This window comes from Mus musculus, chromosome 1 (genome assembly GCF_000001635.26).
Source record: "Mus musculus strain C57BL/6J chromosome 1, GRCm38.p6 C57BL/6J".
NCBI classification, from domain to species: Eukaryota; Metazoa; Chordata; class Mammalia; order Rodentia; family Muridae; genus Mus; species Mus musculus.
In genome coordinates, this window is record NC_000067.6 from 38,526,567 (window position 1) to 38,544,962 (window position 18,396).

Here is an 18,396-nt window from a genome sequence, read left to right on the forward strand (position 1 = left end):
ACCGACAAATGAAGAACTATCCACTTTCCCATTTCTTCTGTTTACCTTTTTGTTACCTAGACAAGGGTCACCGTTTACTGTGTATCAACAGAATGCTTAAGGCTGTGACACGCAGCAGTATCTGTAATGGAGGGATCTGTGAGGCAACAGACAAACAGAGCTCCGGTAAACATGTGGATCATGTTTGCCAACTGTGAAACACTGTGTTCCCATGACTAACTGAAATAGGAACCGTGGCAAGCAGGACTGATAAAGTGCAGAACAACATGCAGAGGAAGAGGTTGGGGTCATTCCTAGAGGCACAGAGGTGGACTAACTGTATTCTCAAATGTTAAAGTCCATTCAAACTTAATGCAGCAGAGGGCTGGAAGTGTGGCTCTCCCCTCCTCCCTCAACCCACTCTCATCAACTTCCTCATCTCTGTAGCCTCTCAATCAACGCCTACCCTCCCTGTGGCTGTAGAGCAGAACATCCTCAGGAAAACACACACACACACACACATAGACACACATGCACAAACGCACACACATGCATACTCATGAAAGTGTGCATGCACACACACATACTCACAGTAGACACAAACATATATAGATGGACATACACATGCATGTACACACATACAGCACATATGCATGTTCACACATGTAGCACATGTGTTCTTGTACACACATGTCCACATACATGTACACTCACACATGTGCACAATCACACACACATGCACACACACACAGACAGACACACGTGTGCACACTCACACACATGCATTCACATACAAATACAGACACACATGTACACAGTCTCTCTCTCTCTCTCTCACACACACACACACACACACACACACACACAGCATCTTCTGTTGTGGAGACCACATGAAAAAAAGAGGGGCAGGAGAGGAAAAGAAGGATGAAGAAGGAAAGGAGGGGGAAGGAGGGAAGGAAGAGAGGGGAAGGGGGCAAAGCATCTCTATAGAGCCCAGACCTCTTAGCATTTGTTTCTAAGGCCAGAACACAACTCAGCGGCTCATTTGATATGTGCTGTGTTTACATACAACAGTGAATACGGTTCCCATTCCTCTTCAGAGCAGCAGCCATAAATTATACATTGGGAAGTATATAGCTCCTCTTCCAATACAAAGCCTAACAAGTTACTAAGGGCTCAACGTGGGGAAGTGTGTCCCAAATGGAGAAGATATCAGTCTTTAACGCAAAGGTGTATCTTAAACTTGCCCTTTAAGTTAAAGAGCTAATGTAGAACATGACTACTGAGCACAAACTGCATCCACCACGGCTGGAGGACTAAACCGTCAAGAGGAAAAGCCCTGCCTTCGCTGAGATTCTACCCTAGTGTATTCATGGACTTCACCTCAATTCCAGATTCAGGCTGTCAAACCATCTGGGGCTTTGGGCATTAGAGGTAAAAGGAAAGGCAATACGGCTGTCTCTGAGTGTTATTTGTAATTATAACACATCATTACTTCAGAGACTTTCTCTGAGGGCAGCCCGCACACCAATCACTGTTGTAGATGCTAATCAAATATGAACTCACTCACATTGTACAGCAGCTACTAAAAGGGTTTACCACAACCCCCATTCCAGGGTCATCTCCAGCACTATCAGATCTGGACATAATATGCAGAAAGAAGGGTCCTTGACAACAGAACTTCTGAAGGTATGCTGGTCCTGAACCCTGACCTTAGGGCAAACCAGACTTGTGGAAGGGTAGACAACAGCTCCAGGTCATACATGCAGCTGTGGAGGTGGGGGCTGTAAAAAGCTCCAAAGAGGCTCTAGTTTCTGTAAAAGTATTGCTGGTGCTCAGCTGATCTCACGAGCTCTATGATGGGCTGTGCCTCCAGCAGCCCTGAGCAGTCTAAGTATCAACTGCCTGAAAATGTTGTTTCCTCCACTTGAATCTTGTTGATTCTGTACTTCATGTCTTTGGAAAGAAAGCTCAAAGGTGTAACAGTTCACAGGAAAACACACAAGGAAACAGTAAACATGATCCCAGACTTGGGAATACTATCCCAGAGGGGGCCTACCTTAAACAAGGGAGAATTATGTCACTGGGGCTTTGTTAGACAGACCTGAGATCATCTCAGAAGTCGTCAACATTTTCCTTATTTTCTAGCAAGTAAACACACACACACACACACACACACACTTTTTCAGAATCCCCACCCCCGGCTTCCGTGAGACTTAAGCATATACAATGTTGCTGTTTTCGACTCCCCCCTCCACACTGTGTCACTAACACAGCTGACCCTGGCCAGGGCTCACCATACTATCTTTCCTCTAACCACATTGCTATACTAACAGCCCCACCTTGTACCGCCCACTGTCTCTGCCACAGAACTACTGCCCTTTTCTCTAGTTCTCTTCTGTAGAAACTGAGCCTATCTTTTCAGTCACCTGGGCTCCAGACCCAGAATTTGAACTCAGTTCTTGCTAGTCTGCAATCAGTGACCACCCTGTGTCCTCCACAGTTGAAAGACTATACTTGAATTTTGACAGAAGAGGGCTGAAGGTACACACCAGGGTGCCTCTCCTGCAAGACTCTAACTGTATGGTGGCACGAAGCACAGAGGCCTCACTCACACTTCTGATTAGCCAGAGATTTAGCACACACATAAGGCTGTGGTTTAAGAGAAGCCAGCCTTGTAATCCTTCCAGATGTTTTCTAGGGGAGGAAAGTTTACAAGAATGGAGAAGAGAGTCAGGGAAAACAAAGCAGGCTTGCTAACCACCCCCAGCTGGGCCTGCCCTCCTACTCTACCCTCTGAGGTAGTTTCCCACCTTAGGGCTAGAAAACTTGGTTCTAATTTCAGTCTGAAGTATCCCCAGGAGGCAGAGGAACAGGAAGGACACCATCTTGCAAGGGGACCTTTTTTTGTTTTTGTTTTTTCAGAGACAAGATTTCTCTGTGTAGTCCTGGTTGTCCTGAAACCCACTCTGTAGACCAGGATGGCTTGGAACTCAGAAATCTGCCTGCCTCTGCCTCCCAAGTGCTGGGATTAGAGGTGTGCGCCACCACTGCCCGACAAGGGGACTTATCCTAACAGGCATCTTTTTTTTTTTTTTCAAATTTTTTTCAGTCAATGATTATAAGGACCAAAGTCACTTTTATTTAAGTATCTATAAAAGGTCTAAAAAAGATAGAAGTGTTTCCATGTGCTAGCCTCCACCACGATCTTCAGAACAACCTAGATGGAACAAGGGATGCAAGTGCTGTCACAGTGTATGTGAGGTGGCCAGTGCTTGGCTCTCACCCTTCTGAACCTCTGTAGGACAAGCAAGGGCCACTCTCAGAGAGTGGAGGCTGTGCATGCACATGCGCACATGCCTGGTCTGGGTGTTCTCAGAGGGCGGAGGCCATGCATGTGCACGGTGTGGACATGAGGAAATACAAAGTGCTATACCAGTGCTGTTGCTAAACCACTCCATTCTGTCCCAGAAGAGCCACCTCCTTCTGCCATGGGGAATGAGAATGGGTAGCGGGTGATCGTGATAGGAAGGATGAGACTCCAACAGACAGGGAAACTGAGTCTCCTGGCTCCACACAGGAGAAACAATCTGACAGCATAATTTGACTTGAAAATATTCTACCTCACACATGTAATTAAGAAATTCTAACCGGTGTGAATATGTAATACACACTCTGTTTTTGCAGATGCCTTCTCTACCGACAGGCTGGTGCCGACTTTCATTTGGAAGAAATCCATTTTCATACAAAGGTAACCGAGAGTGACAGGAAAGAGGAAGCCTACATCATTTATCTTCTGTGAACTTGGAACGAAATCAGTTAATTGCTTTTCTGGGAAGCTATTTTGTAGAATCACAGCCTTCCGGTTTTGTGCTCTTACTTGTGATAAGAATGGTGATTTTTTTTTTTTTTTTTTTTTTAGAAAACTCTAGTCATAAATATGCTATGTTTAATCAATACATCTTAAACTATTTCAGTGTACATTTTAAGAATGGAAATATGATCAACCAAACAGCTACTCTATTCTTGTGGATGAAGAAGCAATCACAACTAACAGTTAACAGTCTGTTAACTGACACTCAACTTTAGAGATCTCTTTCAAGACCAACAAAGCTAGGGTGACAGAGCTGGCTCTGCCCATTGGATTTTAAGTATGGTTCCCATCCCAGCCATCAGACGTCTGTGCAATAGTGTATTCAAATCACTGCTACTGATCAACAGCAAATGGCAGTAAGACATACAAGTTTTTTTAATACTGAAGACACTGAAAACTTCCCAAAAGGCTGACTCTGTAGTCTGTGACACACCTTCCCAAGTCAGGTCCTACTTTCATATGCTTTCTTCAGATTCTTCAAGCAGCAGGCAAGCGAAGTATAACACTTCATAGCTCCTGATGTATGTGCCCACCCCTATTGCTCAGCATATAAATAGGTACTAAATTTGAGCCTGATATAAAGTACCTTTCAAATGAAAAGTTACTATTTTAAAAACAATTTTGCATTACCCCATGAGTCAGAGATGGAAAGATCTTAGTATTAGGCACATTTAAGTTTCATTGTAACCAATGCTTAGGAAGAACCTTGGTAACATATTTATATAGTTATTTACATGTTTTATAAAAATTGCAAATTCCACAAAACTGTATCAACTCCTCTATTTAGTAGTCCCCAAGTGTGTGTGTAAAACTATTCACCATGCCTGTCCTATGATGTTGTAGAATGCATGCTTCAGCCATTAGTTAAGTCCCCTGCCTCTCGCCTAACAACAGATACCTTTCCAAGTGGCACTCTAGGGGAACCCCACTTAATGAGGGGTGGCGTCAAGAATAGGAGACTCAGCTATAACAACAAAAATATGTTTTTCATTAAACCCCAAACTGAGCTGGGATAAGCCAGCTGAGGCAGGTGCATGGTTAAGGAATCCTCTTGAGGCTTTTAACTTCCACATCAAACCGCACTAGGTCTTTCTGCACTAATTACCCATTATTGAAGAGTAAAGAATTATAACAAATAACTCTGTGGCGGCGGATAGAATACAGTTGATGAACTATGAGCAAAGAGATCCAAGTCTCTCCATTTTTAAACAAGTGACAATCGGTGTCCCTTTACAAGGGTAGAGAGTGTGAAAGAATATTCTTGGGACTAGAAGGTTAATTTTAAAATTAGTTTCGACTGTGAGATAAATTGCAAATTAAAAGCTAAGTGTTTGAGAGCAATTTATTCAATTCATGGGGATAGATATCCTGAAGGCAGAGATCACATTGTAGATTTTTAATATCTCAGTGATACTGCACCTAGCCACCATCTGACCAGGAATGTGCCTACACAATACCAGACAGCTACTTGCATATTCTCCCTCCCTTCCTCCCTCCTTCCTTTCCTCCCTCCCTGCTCTCTCAAATCTCATTTATATCTAACACATCTTTCAGAATCTGGATGCTTGACAATGTACTAAGTCTTGTTCTATAGCTAACATTCTCAAGTACTTGAGGAATATAAGTGATCTTGTCGTCACTTCCTCTATATTTCCCTAGAAAACACTTCCCATACGTTACTGGAAATAAGTGTTACTAAGAATGCATTTTCAGAATGGGATTATTTTTTAAGGTACAGACACTCACACACATATGTACAAAGACACAATATACACAGACACACAGAGATACACACAGATATACATATACACAGGCACACACAGATACACCCATACACACACACAGGCACACACAGATGCACATACACACATGAGATTTTCAATTGCTTGCTATGTCAGATTGTTTTTCACTCCATAAAGTAAATCTAGTTGATAAAATTCAGTTTCTATGTTGTTACTGTGTGTTTTACTGGAATAGCCTAAAACTACCAACCTGCAGAAGGGCATTTGTTAACCTCCAGAAAAACAGTTTAAAAGAATCTTGTCATTTGCAGGCAGAAGTGAAGACCAGACGCCCGCCATTTTGAATGAGTCTATTGCTTACTGTGGCAGTGAACTTCATAAGCAGACATGGCTTGAGAGTCAAGTTAAGTTTTTCCTAACATGCAAAGCTTTTAGATAACACAGAGACTGACTCCTCTCTCACACCAGCTCGAACTGACTCAACAGATAACACTCCAGTTGCCCCATTTCTGCCAATGCGTGCCTGGCCTCACTGGCACACTCAGGACAGGGTGTGAGAAGGCAGCAGACTGTCAGTTTCCAAGGCTGTACTTAGGAGCAATGAAGCAGTTTCTACATGTCGCTCTGACCTTTCCGAGATGCCCCCTCTCCCAGGCACGGCCCTCTGGCTGTGAAATCACTGCACTAGTACATAGCATCGTTTTCCCTAATCTTGGATCCTCACAGGGCAGCACAACAATGTCCAGACTACTGATAATAATGCCTCCCTAAAACTGTATGGGGATCTGCGCAAGGCTCCTGGGTATAAAAATACAGCTCGGTGCTTTTAACCAGAACTGACTACCTCACTGGATTCTAACTGAACAGTTACCTGATAAACAGGAGTTCCTGCTGTATGAAAACATCATTTTAATAAGGATTCAACTAGAAGGAAAACTATAAATGGATCCCTGGAGGTGTAAGTTGGCCACTAGATTTTCTCTGCCAATAGAGATCATTTGATAGAAATGATAAAACCTAGAGTTTGGAGGAAATCAGTTGGATATAGTGGTCTCCATGTATTTCTTACAGACTTTACAAACAGATGCCTAGGCTTAGCAGTTGAGAGCACATGTTGCCATCTTAAAGTTTTATTCTCAGCATCCATGTCAGGCAGCCACCTGTAATCCCAGGTCCCTGGTATCCATTATCTCTGATACCCATGAGTACCTGCACTCAGGTATACACAGACACACACATACACACACACACACATACACACACAGAAAGAGGGAGGGAGGGAGGGAGGGAGGGAGGGAGAGAGAGAGAGAGAGAAAGAGAGAGAGAGAGAGAGAGAGAGAGAGAGAGAGAGAGAGAGAGGGAGAATTTAAAAAATAAAAAATAAATTCTTTTAAAAAGAATGCTTGGAAAAGCTACATTTTGCTTTCCCCATTCCTAAGGCTTCCTGCTTCCTAATTGCTAGAATACATTATGAACTTATGAACGTGTAATCAAAAGAAGTATCGGTTCACACATCACGACATTTCCTAATTAAACCTCAGTCAACACCTCCTGGAACGCAGACAGTTTGCAAAGGTAACAGGGTCATGTCCCACTGGCCCATGGAGAGCTCTGAGACGATAGCCTGGAAACTCTCTGCTCAACCTCATCAAAAGCACAACAGGACTCATCAAATCCTTTGTCTCCTTTGGTTATTACATCAGACTAAGATGTGAAGAACACCCCAGTCACATCATTACTCCATCTTTAGAGAAGAACATGTCAAAGGGAAAACAACTTAGCAGTTCCTAAGAATGGTGTTAGGGAAAAACCATTCCAGCTACATCACGGGGAGATGACAAAAGCAAATATGCACGGTCATGATTTCTCCTCATGTACTCCTGACAATCATTATCAATTTGGGAGACACTATGAGACACACTACTCTAAAAGGATTGCTTTCCACCCAGATTCAAGCAGCTAGTCGCTGCCTTTCCTGCGACCTATCGAGTGGCGGGCTTGTGGGGGATTCTCAACACTCAATGTATCCACTCCACACATTCTGTAATGCAATGTGCAAATGTGAATTCTCAACACTATCCACTCCATTCTGTAATGCAATGCACAAATGTGGTAGAACAAAATCAAAGCACAAAGCAGGGGCATATGAACTGAAGTACTTCCTTCTGAGAATACGTCTACACAGCCTAACACAAGCGCCCAAGTAAAGACTCTGGCGAATAGGAATGACTTGGAATCATAAGCTTTATAGAGTGGGTGGGACACCTAATATATGGGAATGTTGACCAGACTTAATATTGATTTAATACTTGACAAATTCTTACTTATACACTGTACAAATTCAAATTCCATTAAGAAGTTTATCATAAAACTTTTCAAATTTGATTAAAACGTTCAGAGTTCTGAACTATTTTATGGAAATATTTTGCCTCCTTGAAAGTGAAGTCCATACGGCCTTTGAAGTGTCTTATATTGCTGCTTTATACCTTAGTCAATGCCATCTTGTTCATGAAATCCCATGACCTCAACTGAAGGAGGCATTCCATCGCTAAGTAATTCCTACACAACCACAAACATATATATATGCATTTCAGTATAAGACAACCCTATTATAATGAATTTGAAAATATCAAAATTTACAACTTCTATTTGCGGGCTATGAATCTTACCACATCGCTGGGGAGATGGGAGGGGCAGAAACATAAGACTTGCATTTTCAAGTCAGGCAATGACAATGAACTCACCTCTGCCTGCTTGGGGATGCTGAACTTGGCAAGCTTGGCCTTGGCTCGGGCTGACTCTGGTTTGTTGGCCGGGACCCCTCTGTAGGCTGTGCAGTGCACAGCAGTTTCTGTGGATGACTTCAGCTTAGGAGATTCGTCAGGAGCTTGGTCCTGGCCATCCATTGGCCGCACGTAGGCAGTTGGTTTCTGCTGCACCAGGCTGGGTTTTGAAGCCAGGGATGGGGGAAAGTTCTGAACACAGTGTCCACTGCCGCCGTGCTTGGCTGCCATTGCAGGTGGCCTCTCCTGGGTCTGAAGCCCCGTCTCCATATTGCACACTTGCTTGGCCCTTGTCTGCTGTCTGCCAACACCATCTCCAAGCAAGGTCCTGAGAGAGCCCTGTTGCGCTGAGTTGGAAGAAGAAGGCAGTGATGGTGAGGATGAGGTTCTCCACACACAGTGAACAGGTTTTGCATTGTGGCTCTTTGAGATCTGTACAAAGCAACTGCCTCATGCCCCTCCTTACCTGCTCTCTGTTGGCCATCGGACGGTGGGTGCCCAGCCTTCTGCCAGCCCATGGCACCTCTCTTGCCCTGCTGCACAGGGACAGCTGCAGGTGTAGAGGACGCAGTGCTGCAGACGGTTGAGGGCTGGGGCTGGGCTCTCGACTCTGCCCCAAAATGCTCATCTATCTTGTTCACGGGAGTCTGAGGGACACCTGGCTTGGGGACGCCAACAAGATGACTCTGGTTGGATCTATCAGTTAAAAAGTCTTTCATCTCATCATAATTTCCTAATGTATTCTGGATCCGGTTGGAGAGTTCATCCCCCTTGTTCGTCTGGAGAAAGAAAAATATCCAAGGAAATGTTGGAGACAAGATACAGGCAACAGTGGACAGGTGCCTGTCAGGTAACAAAGACAAGGCTGATACACTCCCAATAAAAACTCAGGGACAAAATTGAAGTCCTTATGGGCTCTGAAGATAGCTGTTAGCCTCCGCATTATTCAAGAACTAGAAACTTGTAATGGATAACTTTACGGTATATTAACAAACAGTTGTTACTGGTATTTGTGCTACGGCCAAAATGTGTGTGTGTGTGTGTGTGTGTGTGTGTGTGTGTGTGTGTGTGTGTGTGTAATGTATATGTAACCTGAAAATCAGAAAATTTACTCTAACTACTTCATTAAATGGTCTAGATTAGGTCTTTCTAGAATAAGTGTATCATTGTTTTGTAGAACTACTGAAAGCTTTTCTTGAAGACTTAGGTTTGGCTCACAACAGGGTTGCTTCCAGATCCCAAGCAAGTACTTATTCTTGTTAGAAGCACAGGGGGTTAGGCTAGAGGAATCACAGTAAATGAGAAGCTATACAAGATTAAATATGGAAAATTCTCCCGCCCTAAGCAGACCATGTTACCATGTTACCATACAGCCGAAAAGTAAGCGAACTCTTGGACAGTGTTTCATTTTGGAAGCGAGAGGAACTCTGCAGTGCTGGTAAGAAGCACAGCATGTGTGAGTGTGAGTGTGTGTGTGTGTGTGTGTGTGTGTGTGTGTGTGTGTGTGTTGGTAGCTGGCACCTCCACCACAAAAGTCATTCTGATACCCTCCAATCTCCTTACATGATCCACACTTACCAAATATATAACCTAGCCTCTTTTGAATGGGATAGAAGAGCCCAGAAAACATTACAGATGCATTAATTTTGGAACCAAAGAGATGGAGTCTGAACTCCTGATAAAAGTCATAGCAAGTGGGTCTCAGTGTCACACTTTACTGGTGACGTCAGGGGTGTGAACCCCACTGCGTGTGACACCACAGGAGCAATGGGATCTTCCTAGGCTAAACAGACCAAAAACCAAAATGGAGTCTCTTGTTGACTCTTGCTCAGGGCCTTCGGGGCGGCTGAAAGAGAAGGTGAACAGCTGAAAACCGTCTACCTTGTAGGGTTCGCTGAAGAGCGAGTAACCGGAGTTAAAGCTGCCACTGTCCTGCTGTGTTTCTTGACTTCTTCTTTCTCGCTCTTTCCTCCGTAACGCATTCCTGTCCGGTTCATAGACACTGCACCAGGAGAAAGGAAAGAGAACAACCCCCAAAATTAAAGGGCCAAGCCCAAAGTCATGTACATCTGAACGCAGACATCTGGTTAATGGATAAATGACAATGACTGAATAGACAGGGATGAGATTAAAGCTGGGCTCAGCAGGCCAGCTGAACTCCGTGGCTGAAAATCACGTTCTTCCAGAGGACAGGTTCCAACCAGAATTAGACGCTTCTGCCCGATATGAGGGAAAGCAACTATATAAGCAACTCTGTCAGATGATGGAGCGCCTTGCTCAGGTCCGTGGTAATTACTTCAATGTGTAAATACAAATTATGAGGCGACTTCCTCCGGTGACACTCACTGCCTCAGAGTGCTATATGGGAATGTTCCTGGCTGGGAGTGTGTGTGTGTGTGTGTGTGTGTGTGTGTGTGTCTCGTGTCTGTGTTTCTGTAGTGATTCTATCATTAACTAGCTCCCTGAAGAGCTGTTAAAGCTCCAGGCTACAGTGGGTTTCTGCTGTTACGAGCCTCCTCCTGATCTCTGCTAATCAGTCACATCGTCAAAGACGACGGAATCAATTCTTCCTTCTGATATATTTGACACTATCGCTCCTCCTGACCATAAAAAGTGGGTTAGGAGGAGGGGCTGCAGGAGGCAAAGGGGAAAGATGGAATGTCATCCCCCTCACGAGGAGAAAAATAAAGGGGTTCACGAAACTAGTGATGAGAAAGTGACTGGTAAAAGGAGGCACACTGACCTTCTGGGCTCACTGGCCTAGTGTGGACAGACACACTACCCATCAGCAAACGTATACCCTGAAAACTTGGTACTGTCCTCATTTCTTAGCAAAAGCAAAGAATGATGGTGGCATGTCTGCTTGGTCTGGGGAGCAAAGTAGGAACCAAGAGGCCTACCTATTAGTTAAAGGTCTCCTCAAACAAAGAGGCGACGACAGAAAAGCTACTCAACCCCTTCGCTCCCAGGTATCTCCGTTTGAGGTTGGGATGTCTCAGGGCACTGCAGTAAGGTCAAAGTGAGGATGTGGTTGTAGGTAATTCAGAAGAAAGAGCTAGGACATTGGAAATCCAGGATATTGCTATTAAAACACAGTTATAAAGAAAAGGGTCTGTGGGTTGGAAGAACTTTATGAAAACAGTAGTATTTTGAATGTTGAATGCCTAATTTTAGTACCTGTGTTGTGCACATGCAGGGGGCATGAGCGACACGGGGATACAGCGATTAAAAGGCACTCCTCATCTCAGTTCAGCTCCTGTGGCCAGGGCATATTTTAAAGTCACTGTCTGAGGGGCGATCCTACACATGCTTCTGGCAAGGCTGCCCGTGCCCCCGAGGCATTTAATTTAAATTTAAAATCAGGAAATGCTAAAATATCCAGAGCAAGGAGGCCATTAGCATTTTAATTCATTCTTAGTACATTACCCAAAGTTATTAGGTTCGGGAGCCTAACCGGTGTCCTTACATTAAAAAAAAAAATCGTCTACCAACAGAGAGGCTCATCCTTCCGATGTCACAGCCCATGGCTGAGCAGCGCAATGTGGAACCCCCAACACACTCATGCAAGCCCAAAGGGATGGCTGTGACTGTCGTGTGCTGGTAGTTGCTTGCCCTGAGTCCCCGGCTTCTGTAAACGCTGCATGGGTTTCACACACTGACAGGATGGAAGGACACATGATTTATGGTACAGGGGCATGAAGTGGGCTTTGAGCAACAGGACAACTCTAGTCTATCACCAACTTCTACCTTTTAGACTTACATCGGCTGGCATTTGAAGGGGGGTAAATAAAGACTTTATATCCCACGCCTCTGAACTTCCCTCCTCCGGCACCTGGGGTGCCGACCTTCAAACAGAGACCTCCACACACATGCCATGCAGGCCAAGCCAAGCACACACAAGACTGGGGTGATGCATGGAATGGCCTTATGCAGGATGAACAAGGTGGGCTTCTGAGGAGGCCCCACACACCCAGAATGATACCTCCTGCATCTGCTGGCTGATGCCTGAACTTCCAGAACTAGAGAATCATTCCTCTGGCTTAGGATATCTTCACCCCTGTAAGAAATACAAACACCACAAGAAGAAAGAGAGAGCGCTTTAAACCTGGCAAGCCTGCATGTGGTATCGTTGCACGTACAGGTCTGCCGGTATTCCCCTCAAAGGCCTATGGGAAGCTGCACATGGACACTGGGATCCAAATGGGAGGTGTGACACTGCTCCTCCCACCCCCAATGCAGTGTTAGGACAGAGGAAAAAACACAGCTTATTCTGCAACATGGTTTAGATGTCTGAGATGAAGGCAAGGGAGTGGATACCACAGTCAGCTCAGTGGCTCCCCAGGACTTTGGAGTAAGAGTCAGATCAAGCTGGAGCTGAGGAAAAGCTGTTCCCGTGTAAATGAACCCCTCCCTCTTTCCCAGCCACTTTGGGCCTGAAGAGACAAAATCAAAACCAGTCCAAGATGCAGTCTATGGCTGAATAAAAGTTTTCTGTGTGGTTCAGCCCATCAACCAGACTATGTATGATTTCAGGCAGAAGGGCCAAGTACCCTTACAAACATGGGTCAGGACATCCAACAGAATAGCTGCACCTGCCGCCCTTTCTCAGGGCCACCACAAAGCCTGCACAGTGCATTCACGCCATCAGATGACCCTGTGTAGGACCATAGTCACGTAACCAAAGGAGATTAAAGGAAACACAAAAGAAAGGACCAGCTTCCTCCATGCCTCCTCTTTGGTCTCTGCTTCTTCTACAGCCTCCACTGAGCAGAGGCATCCCACCCTCTCCTTCTTAACTAGACATGAAGCCCCCAGGTCTGATGTCAGGCTGGAGGAGCTAAAATAGCACCTGCTCACAGCAAACGCCACTCTGAGAGAAAGGCAGGATCTCCCACGTTTCCCAATCCCTCACCAGTGCTCAGCCCTTTTGCTCCTATAGACAGTGGTGGCTTAACTAGTCCACCTCTGCACTAATTACAGAAAGCATCCACGCACAAGCTGGCACGGGCTCTCTATCACCCTGAGAGAGCGGCCTCCACCCCTCACTTCCTTGCCCCTGCAGCAATCTGAGGCCTGTGCCATTGGCTTTAGTACCAAAGGCACCTTTCCCCTGAAGGTGGCAAGTGGGTCGGCTTCCTCAGGATGTCAGACTGGTCCTAGATAATCCTCATTCCTGGCAGACTGGTGTACCTGGTAAACTCAGTAACTGCCACGCCGTTTCTGCCTTGCTAACAGATGGTAAAGATTCTATCAACTGTTAAAGTTTTCCCTTATTTCCATAGAAATCACAGGAATCACACCCCCGAAATGTATATCACCAAATGCATTTATTTATTTTGCACAGAAGTGTGGCAGTCAACCGCCATAATGTTATTTATTATTTATTATGAATGCAGAACAGTCCCAGAAAACGGAATCTTTTAAATCAACTCCTTAAAAAAACAAAATAAATAAAATTACGTTTAGGTTTTTTTTTAAAGCAAATTTTAAAAAGATAAAAATATTTCTGATTGTTCTTCATTTACTTGATTTTATTCTATTAAGCCGGGTCTCTTGTTGGGCTCAAGCCAAAGCCAGTATGGAACATGGGTAAGAGGAAACATCTAAACAAGATAATGTCCAAAACTAATCTATCCTTAAATGCAAGGTGAAAACATGAAACTAAGTAACATTGTTTGTAACTCTGGGGACATCTTCCTCCTGCCACAAACACCTAGACAGCCACCTGAAGTCTGTCTGCTGAGTGTCCTTACAATCCCTGTTAGATAAAGACAGGGGTAGGAGGTATTATTACTAGGCTAGCTTTTCAAAATCAAGGGCTCCAGCATGGCTACACACTTCCTTCCTCTCAGTCCTTGGAAGATGGGAGCAGGAGGAAGATGGGAGCAGGGGGAAGATGGGAGCAAGAGGAAGATGGGAGCAGGAGGAAGATGGGAGCAGGAGGAAGATGGGAGCAAGAGGAAGATGGGAGCAAGAGGAAGATGGGAGCAAGAGGAAGATGGGAGCAGGAGGAAGATGGGAGCAGGAGAAAGATGGGAGCAAGAAGAAGATGGGAGCAAGAGGAAGATGGGAGCAAGAGGAAGATGGGAGCAGGAGGAAGATGGGAGCAAGAGGAAGATGGGAGCAAGAGGAAGATGGGAGCAAGAGGAAGATGGGAGCAAGAGGAAGATGGGAGCAAGAGGAAGATGGGAGCAAGAGGAAGATGGGAAGAAGTGAGTCCTGTCTCAAACATGAGGAAGCTAAATGGAGCAGGGTATTTAGAAGAAGAGTTAGACCGCTCATCTTAGATCCTTAAAAAGGGACATGCAGAAGAGACAGCAAAGTCCAAAGCACTTTACTCATCGCCACCGAGAGAGAAGGAGGTGTCCACAAACCAAGACCATGTCCATAAGCCAAGGGTGAATTAACAGAAAACACAGAAACAAATAGGATAGTTGAAACAAAGAAGCTATTCCCCATACAAAAAGAACAATGAAGAAAAGTATGTTAGTAGTTACAATTTTTCCCAGTTTCCAAACAACAGAAAATTATCTTTTTCTAAGGAGCCCTACAGACACACACACACACACACACACACACACACACACACACACACACAGGATTACCATGCATCCTAGACTTGCAACAGACAACAGAATTCCAGATCCTAAACAGTCACAACTGGTGCTGACAGCATTGCCTATCCCAGTCTCTCCCACACTGTGCTCGCTGGAAGAAAAGGTGCTGATGAGTGCAGCCAACCCGGACAGCTGAGCCCAGTGCTTGACCTACCCAATTCAGCTGGCCAGGACAAGCACTCACCCACGTGTAGCCCACCCACATAGGAGCACTCATTCCAAACCAACTGCCATTTCCCATGGAGGTGGCTGTCAGCAAAGGGTATATTGGAGCCAACCTCAGCCCTTGACTGGAATCATGTTTTGCTCTTTATAAAAAGATCATCCTAACTTACGGTGTGTCTCCAAATTAGGGGTTTAGCATTCACAGCATTGGCTGTTGTTATAACAAAACACCTGAGGCAGTATACCTTATAAAGAAATGGGGGCTTTTGGTTTTTGTTTCAGTTTGGGAAGCTGAACATCCAAGGTCAGATGGTTTTAATCAGCAGTGATGGCCTTCTGGCTACATTGTAGCATAGTAGATAGCATCATTTGGGGGTTCATAAGAAAGACCCAAAGGATTTACCATCCATGCCACTTATGCCTCAACTCACCCTTACAACTCAACGGTCTAGGAAAGAAGAGTGGTTTTTAATGCAGAGAACACCTAGACTAGATGCCACCTTTTCAAAAAGTTCCAGCCCCACAGCACAAGGCACCATGCTTTCAACAAAGGGGCCTCCGGGAATTCACTCATGCCATCTCCAAACCATGGCAGGGACTAGGTAAGAGTTGAGACGAGAGTCATATCTCCTGACCTTTAGGGATATTAGTCTGGTAACCATGTATTTAAAGAGGATATCTTTCAAACACAGAAAGACAGCTTAGTCCAAAGCCAACTCCTCAGTTCTATATGTGAGGGAAATACTCGGGGCTACGGCCAATCCTTCCTACTGCTGAGAAGATCTCAGAACAAGAGAGAAAGGAGGAAGGAGCTCACTCATAAGCAGCGTGGGTACCAGGTATGTAGACAAGCTCTGAGCTGGGCCCCGTAGGAGGGTCGGGTAGAAGAGAAACCACTGAGTGGTCCATAACACAGATCACTGCTGGGGGCGGGGGGCTTTCCAGAGCTTGGGGCGGCGACCTTCACCCTTGGCAGGCAACATGACTTCCTTGGCTAGAACTCTGTTTTCAGAATCCCACAGCCTAGGTTTACCCACTGCCTGTCCTGACTGCTCTCCTCAGAGCAGGTTTCTCTAGCCTCTCCCAAGAGCAGAGGATGTAGGAACCCCAGGGAACGCTCTCCCCTTCTTCCATTCTCCATCAAAGATAGCTGAGCAGCCTACCACGGAGGCCATTTTTCAGACACTTTGAGCTCTGGGCCAGCACACTGATGGGTATGAACACCCAGAAGGTGAACAGGGAGAGGGAAGCAACTGGTGGCAAGAAGGAGACTGCGGTGCCTCAAAAACTCCGCTGCTCTCAGCCGGCAACATGAGACGCTGTGTATAATTAAAGGAGTCTAATCAAACGCCCCGAATTTTTAACAATTGTTTTAGATTTGATGAGTCAAACTAATTACATCTTTCGTTATTTCTAAAGTAAACAATAAAAGACCCGGAATCCCGTCTCAAAAGAAAGGAGAGCAAGATGGTTGAGATGTTATTCATAAATCCCCTCCATCTACAGACTTGGTGGACAGAAAGGCAGCCGGGCTTAAATGGGTGAAAAGAAGCAATCAGAGACAAGGTGATCCAGAGTTCCAGTCTGGCAGAAAGACGAAGGTGTCCCAGATGCAGCCCCTTACGGTGGTAAGGGTTGTGTGTGAGGTGGTGAGCCTGTGGATGGAATGGTGATGATCCCGGGAGAGAGCGAGCTGGGCAATTCTGACACAACTCAACACAAGCTAGAATCACCTAAGAAGAGGCTTTTGGTGAGAGATTGTCTAGATCAGGCTAGCCAGTGGGCATTTCTGGGGGGGGACTGTCTGGATTGGCGGGAAGACCCATTTGTGGACACTGTCATTCCGCGGGCTAAGAGTTGAGAAATCTAACAAGCAAGCAAGCACAGAAGAATGTCTGCACTCTGACTGTGGCTAGAGCTCCTATGTTGGCTTTCCTACAAGGAGGGATCCCAACTTGGAAATGTCAGACAAATCAAGGAAACTAGAATAGAGCAAGGTGTGAGAGTTGTGTGATACGGTTGAGGCTGGTGGTGGTGATGAGGGAGGCTGTACTAGGACAGTGATCGTGGTGGTGGTGGTGGTGGTGGTGGTGGTGGTGGTGGTGGTGGTGGTGGGGTGATTGTGGTAATGGTGGTGATGAGGGGGGCTATACTAGGACAGTGATCGTGGTGGTGGTGGTGGGGTGATTGTGGTAATGGTGGTGATGGTGGTAGTAGTGGTTATGATGATGGTAGTGGTGGTGACAGTGATAGTCCTAAGGGAGTTTCTGAAGGCAGTATTGAAGGTGACCAGGACAGTAGTTACATGCCTGCTAAGGACAGAAAACCGTTCAACAACGCACAGTCTCTTCAAGCCCCCAAGAACGTTATGATGTCTCTGCTCCCTTATCCCGGCTTCTTCTTTCTGAGTAAAGCAATTTCAGCTCCCAGCTCACTTCGCATATCCTGCCAGCCTTACACACGCGGCCCACCATCTCCCTATAAGTGGACCCCCCTCTTCCTCGTTTGCCACCAACCATGGAGAGTAGCTCCATCTTATCCTCAGTCCTAAGGGGCTCTGCTGGGAGCATCTGTAGACCTCGGCCTTGGGTCCTCTGATTGCTCTTGCAGAAAAACGATGACGCTGAAGGCATTGCACACCTGAGTCTCCTCTACACCACGTTCTGAGAGAGCTATAATATCACACCCAGATGAACCACCCACAAAAACCCCAAGTAAACCTAGGGGTGATCTATGCCATTCTCCAGACCCATCTGATTTGTATTAAATTTTCCAATAATGACAGCTACTGCAAATGGATCTCACATGAATTATTTCATTTAATAATCTTGAAACTCCCAAGAGCCATTATCCTTAGTTTCCAATGAAGAAAACAAGAGGCTCTGAGCATAGCTAACTGGCCCTGTCCCACGGGCAGCCAGGAGAAGCTCTTCACTTAGAAGCCCGGCAGTCTGGCACCAGACATAGAATTCCTCGACTCCACTGCACTGCCTCTCTGGGGACAGCCCCCTGACAAGCTTTGACAAATGGTACCCCCATCCTTTGTTAGTAAATGTCAGGCTGAAGGGTGTTAATTTCAAATGGTGACTATTCTTTTAAGATTTGCTAGTCACCCTTGATTGACTCAATTTTACAAATTCTGTAGTCAAAAACAAAATAAGCAAAAAATAATTTAAAAGGATACAAAACATCAAACCAAACCAAACAAAACAAAACAACAACAACAACAGCAGCAG

At 45.4% G+C, this 18,396-nt stretch overlaps 1 protein-coding gene across 7 annotated transcripts in view; it reads right to left on the bottom strand.

Annotated features, from left to right (window-relative positions):
* The window catches only part of Aff3 (AF4/FMR2 family, member 3), a 454,786-nt gene that overhangs the window by 351,174 nt on the left and 85,216 nt on the right, over window positions 1-18,396 (bottom strand). For 4 of the 7 annotated variants that reach the window (XM_011238447.3, XM_011238444.3, XM_011238446.3 and 1 more), the window contains exons 3-6: window positions 12,361-12,435; window positions 10,260-10,380; window positions 8,845-9,157; window positions 8,340-8,725 (exon numbers count right to left, since the gene is read on the bottom strand). In XM_011238447.3, the coding sequence (XP_011236749.1) occupies window positions 8,340-8,725; window positions 8,845-9,157; window positions 10,260-10,380; window positions 12,361-12,435 (895 nt within the window). The remainder of the gene's footprint in view (window positions 1-8,339; window positions 8,726-8,844; window positions 9,158-10,259; window positions 10,381-12,360; window positions 12,436-18,396) is intronic. The other 3 variants (XM_030251556.1, XM_006495737.4, NM_001290814.1) reach the window with 1 other exon arrangement.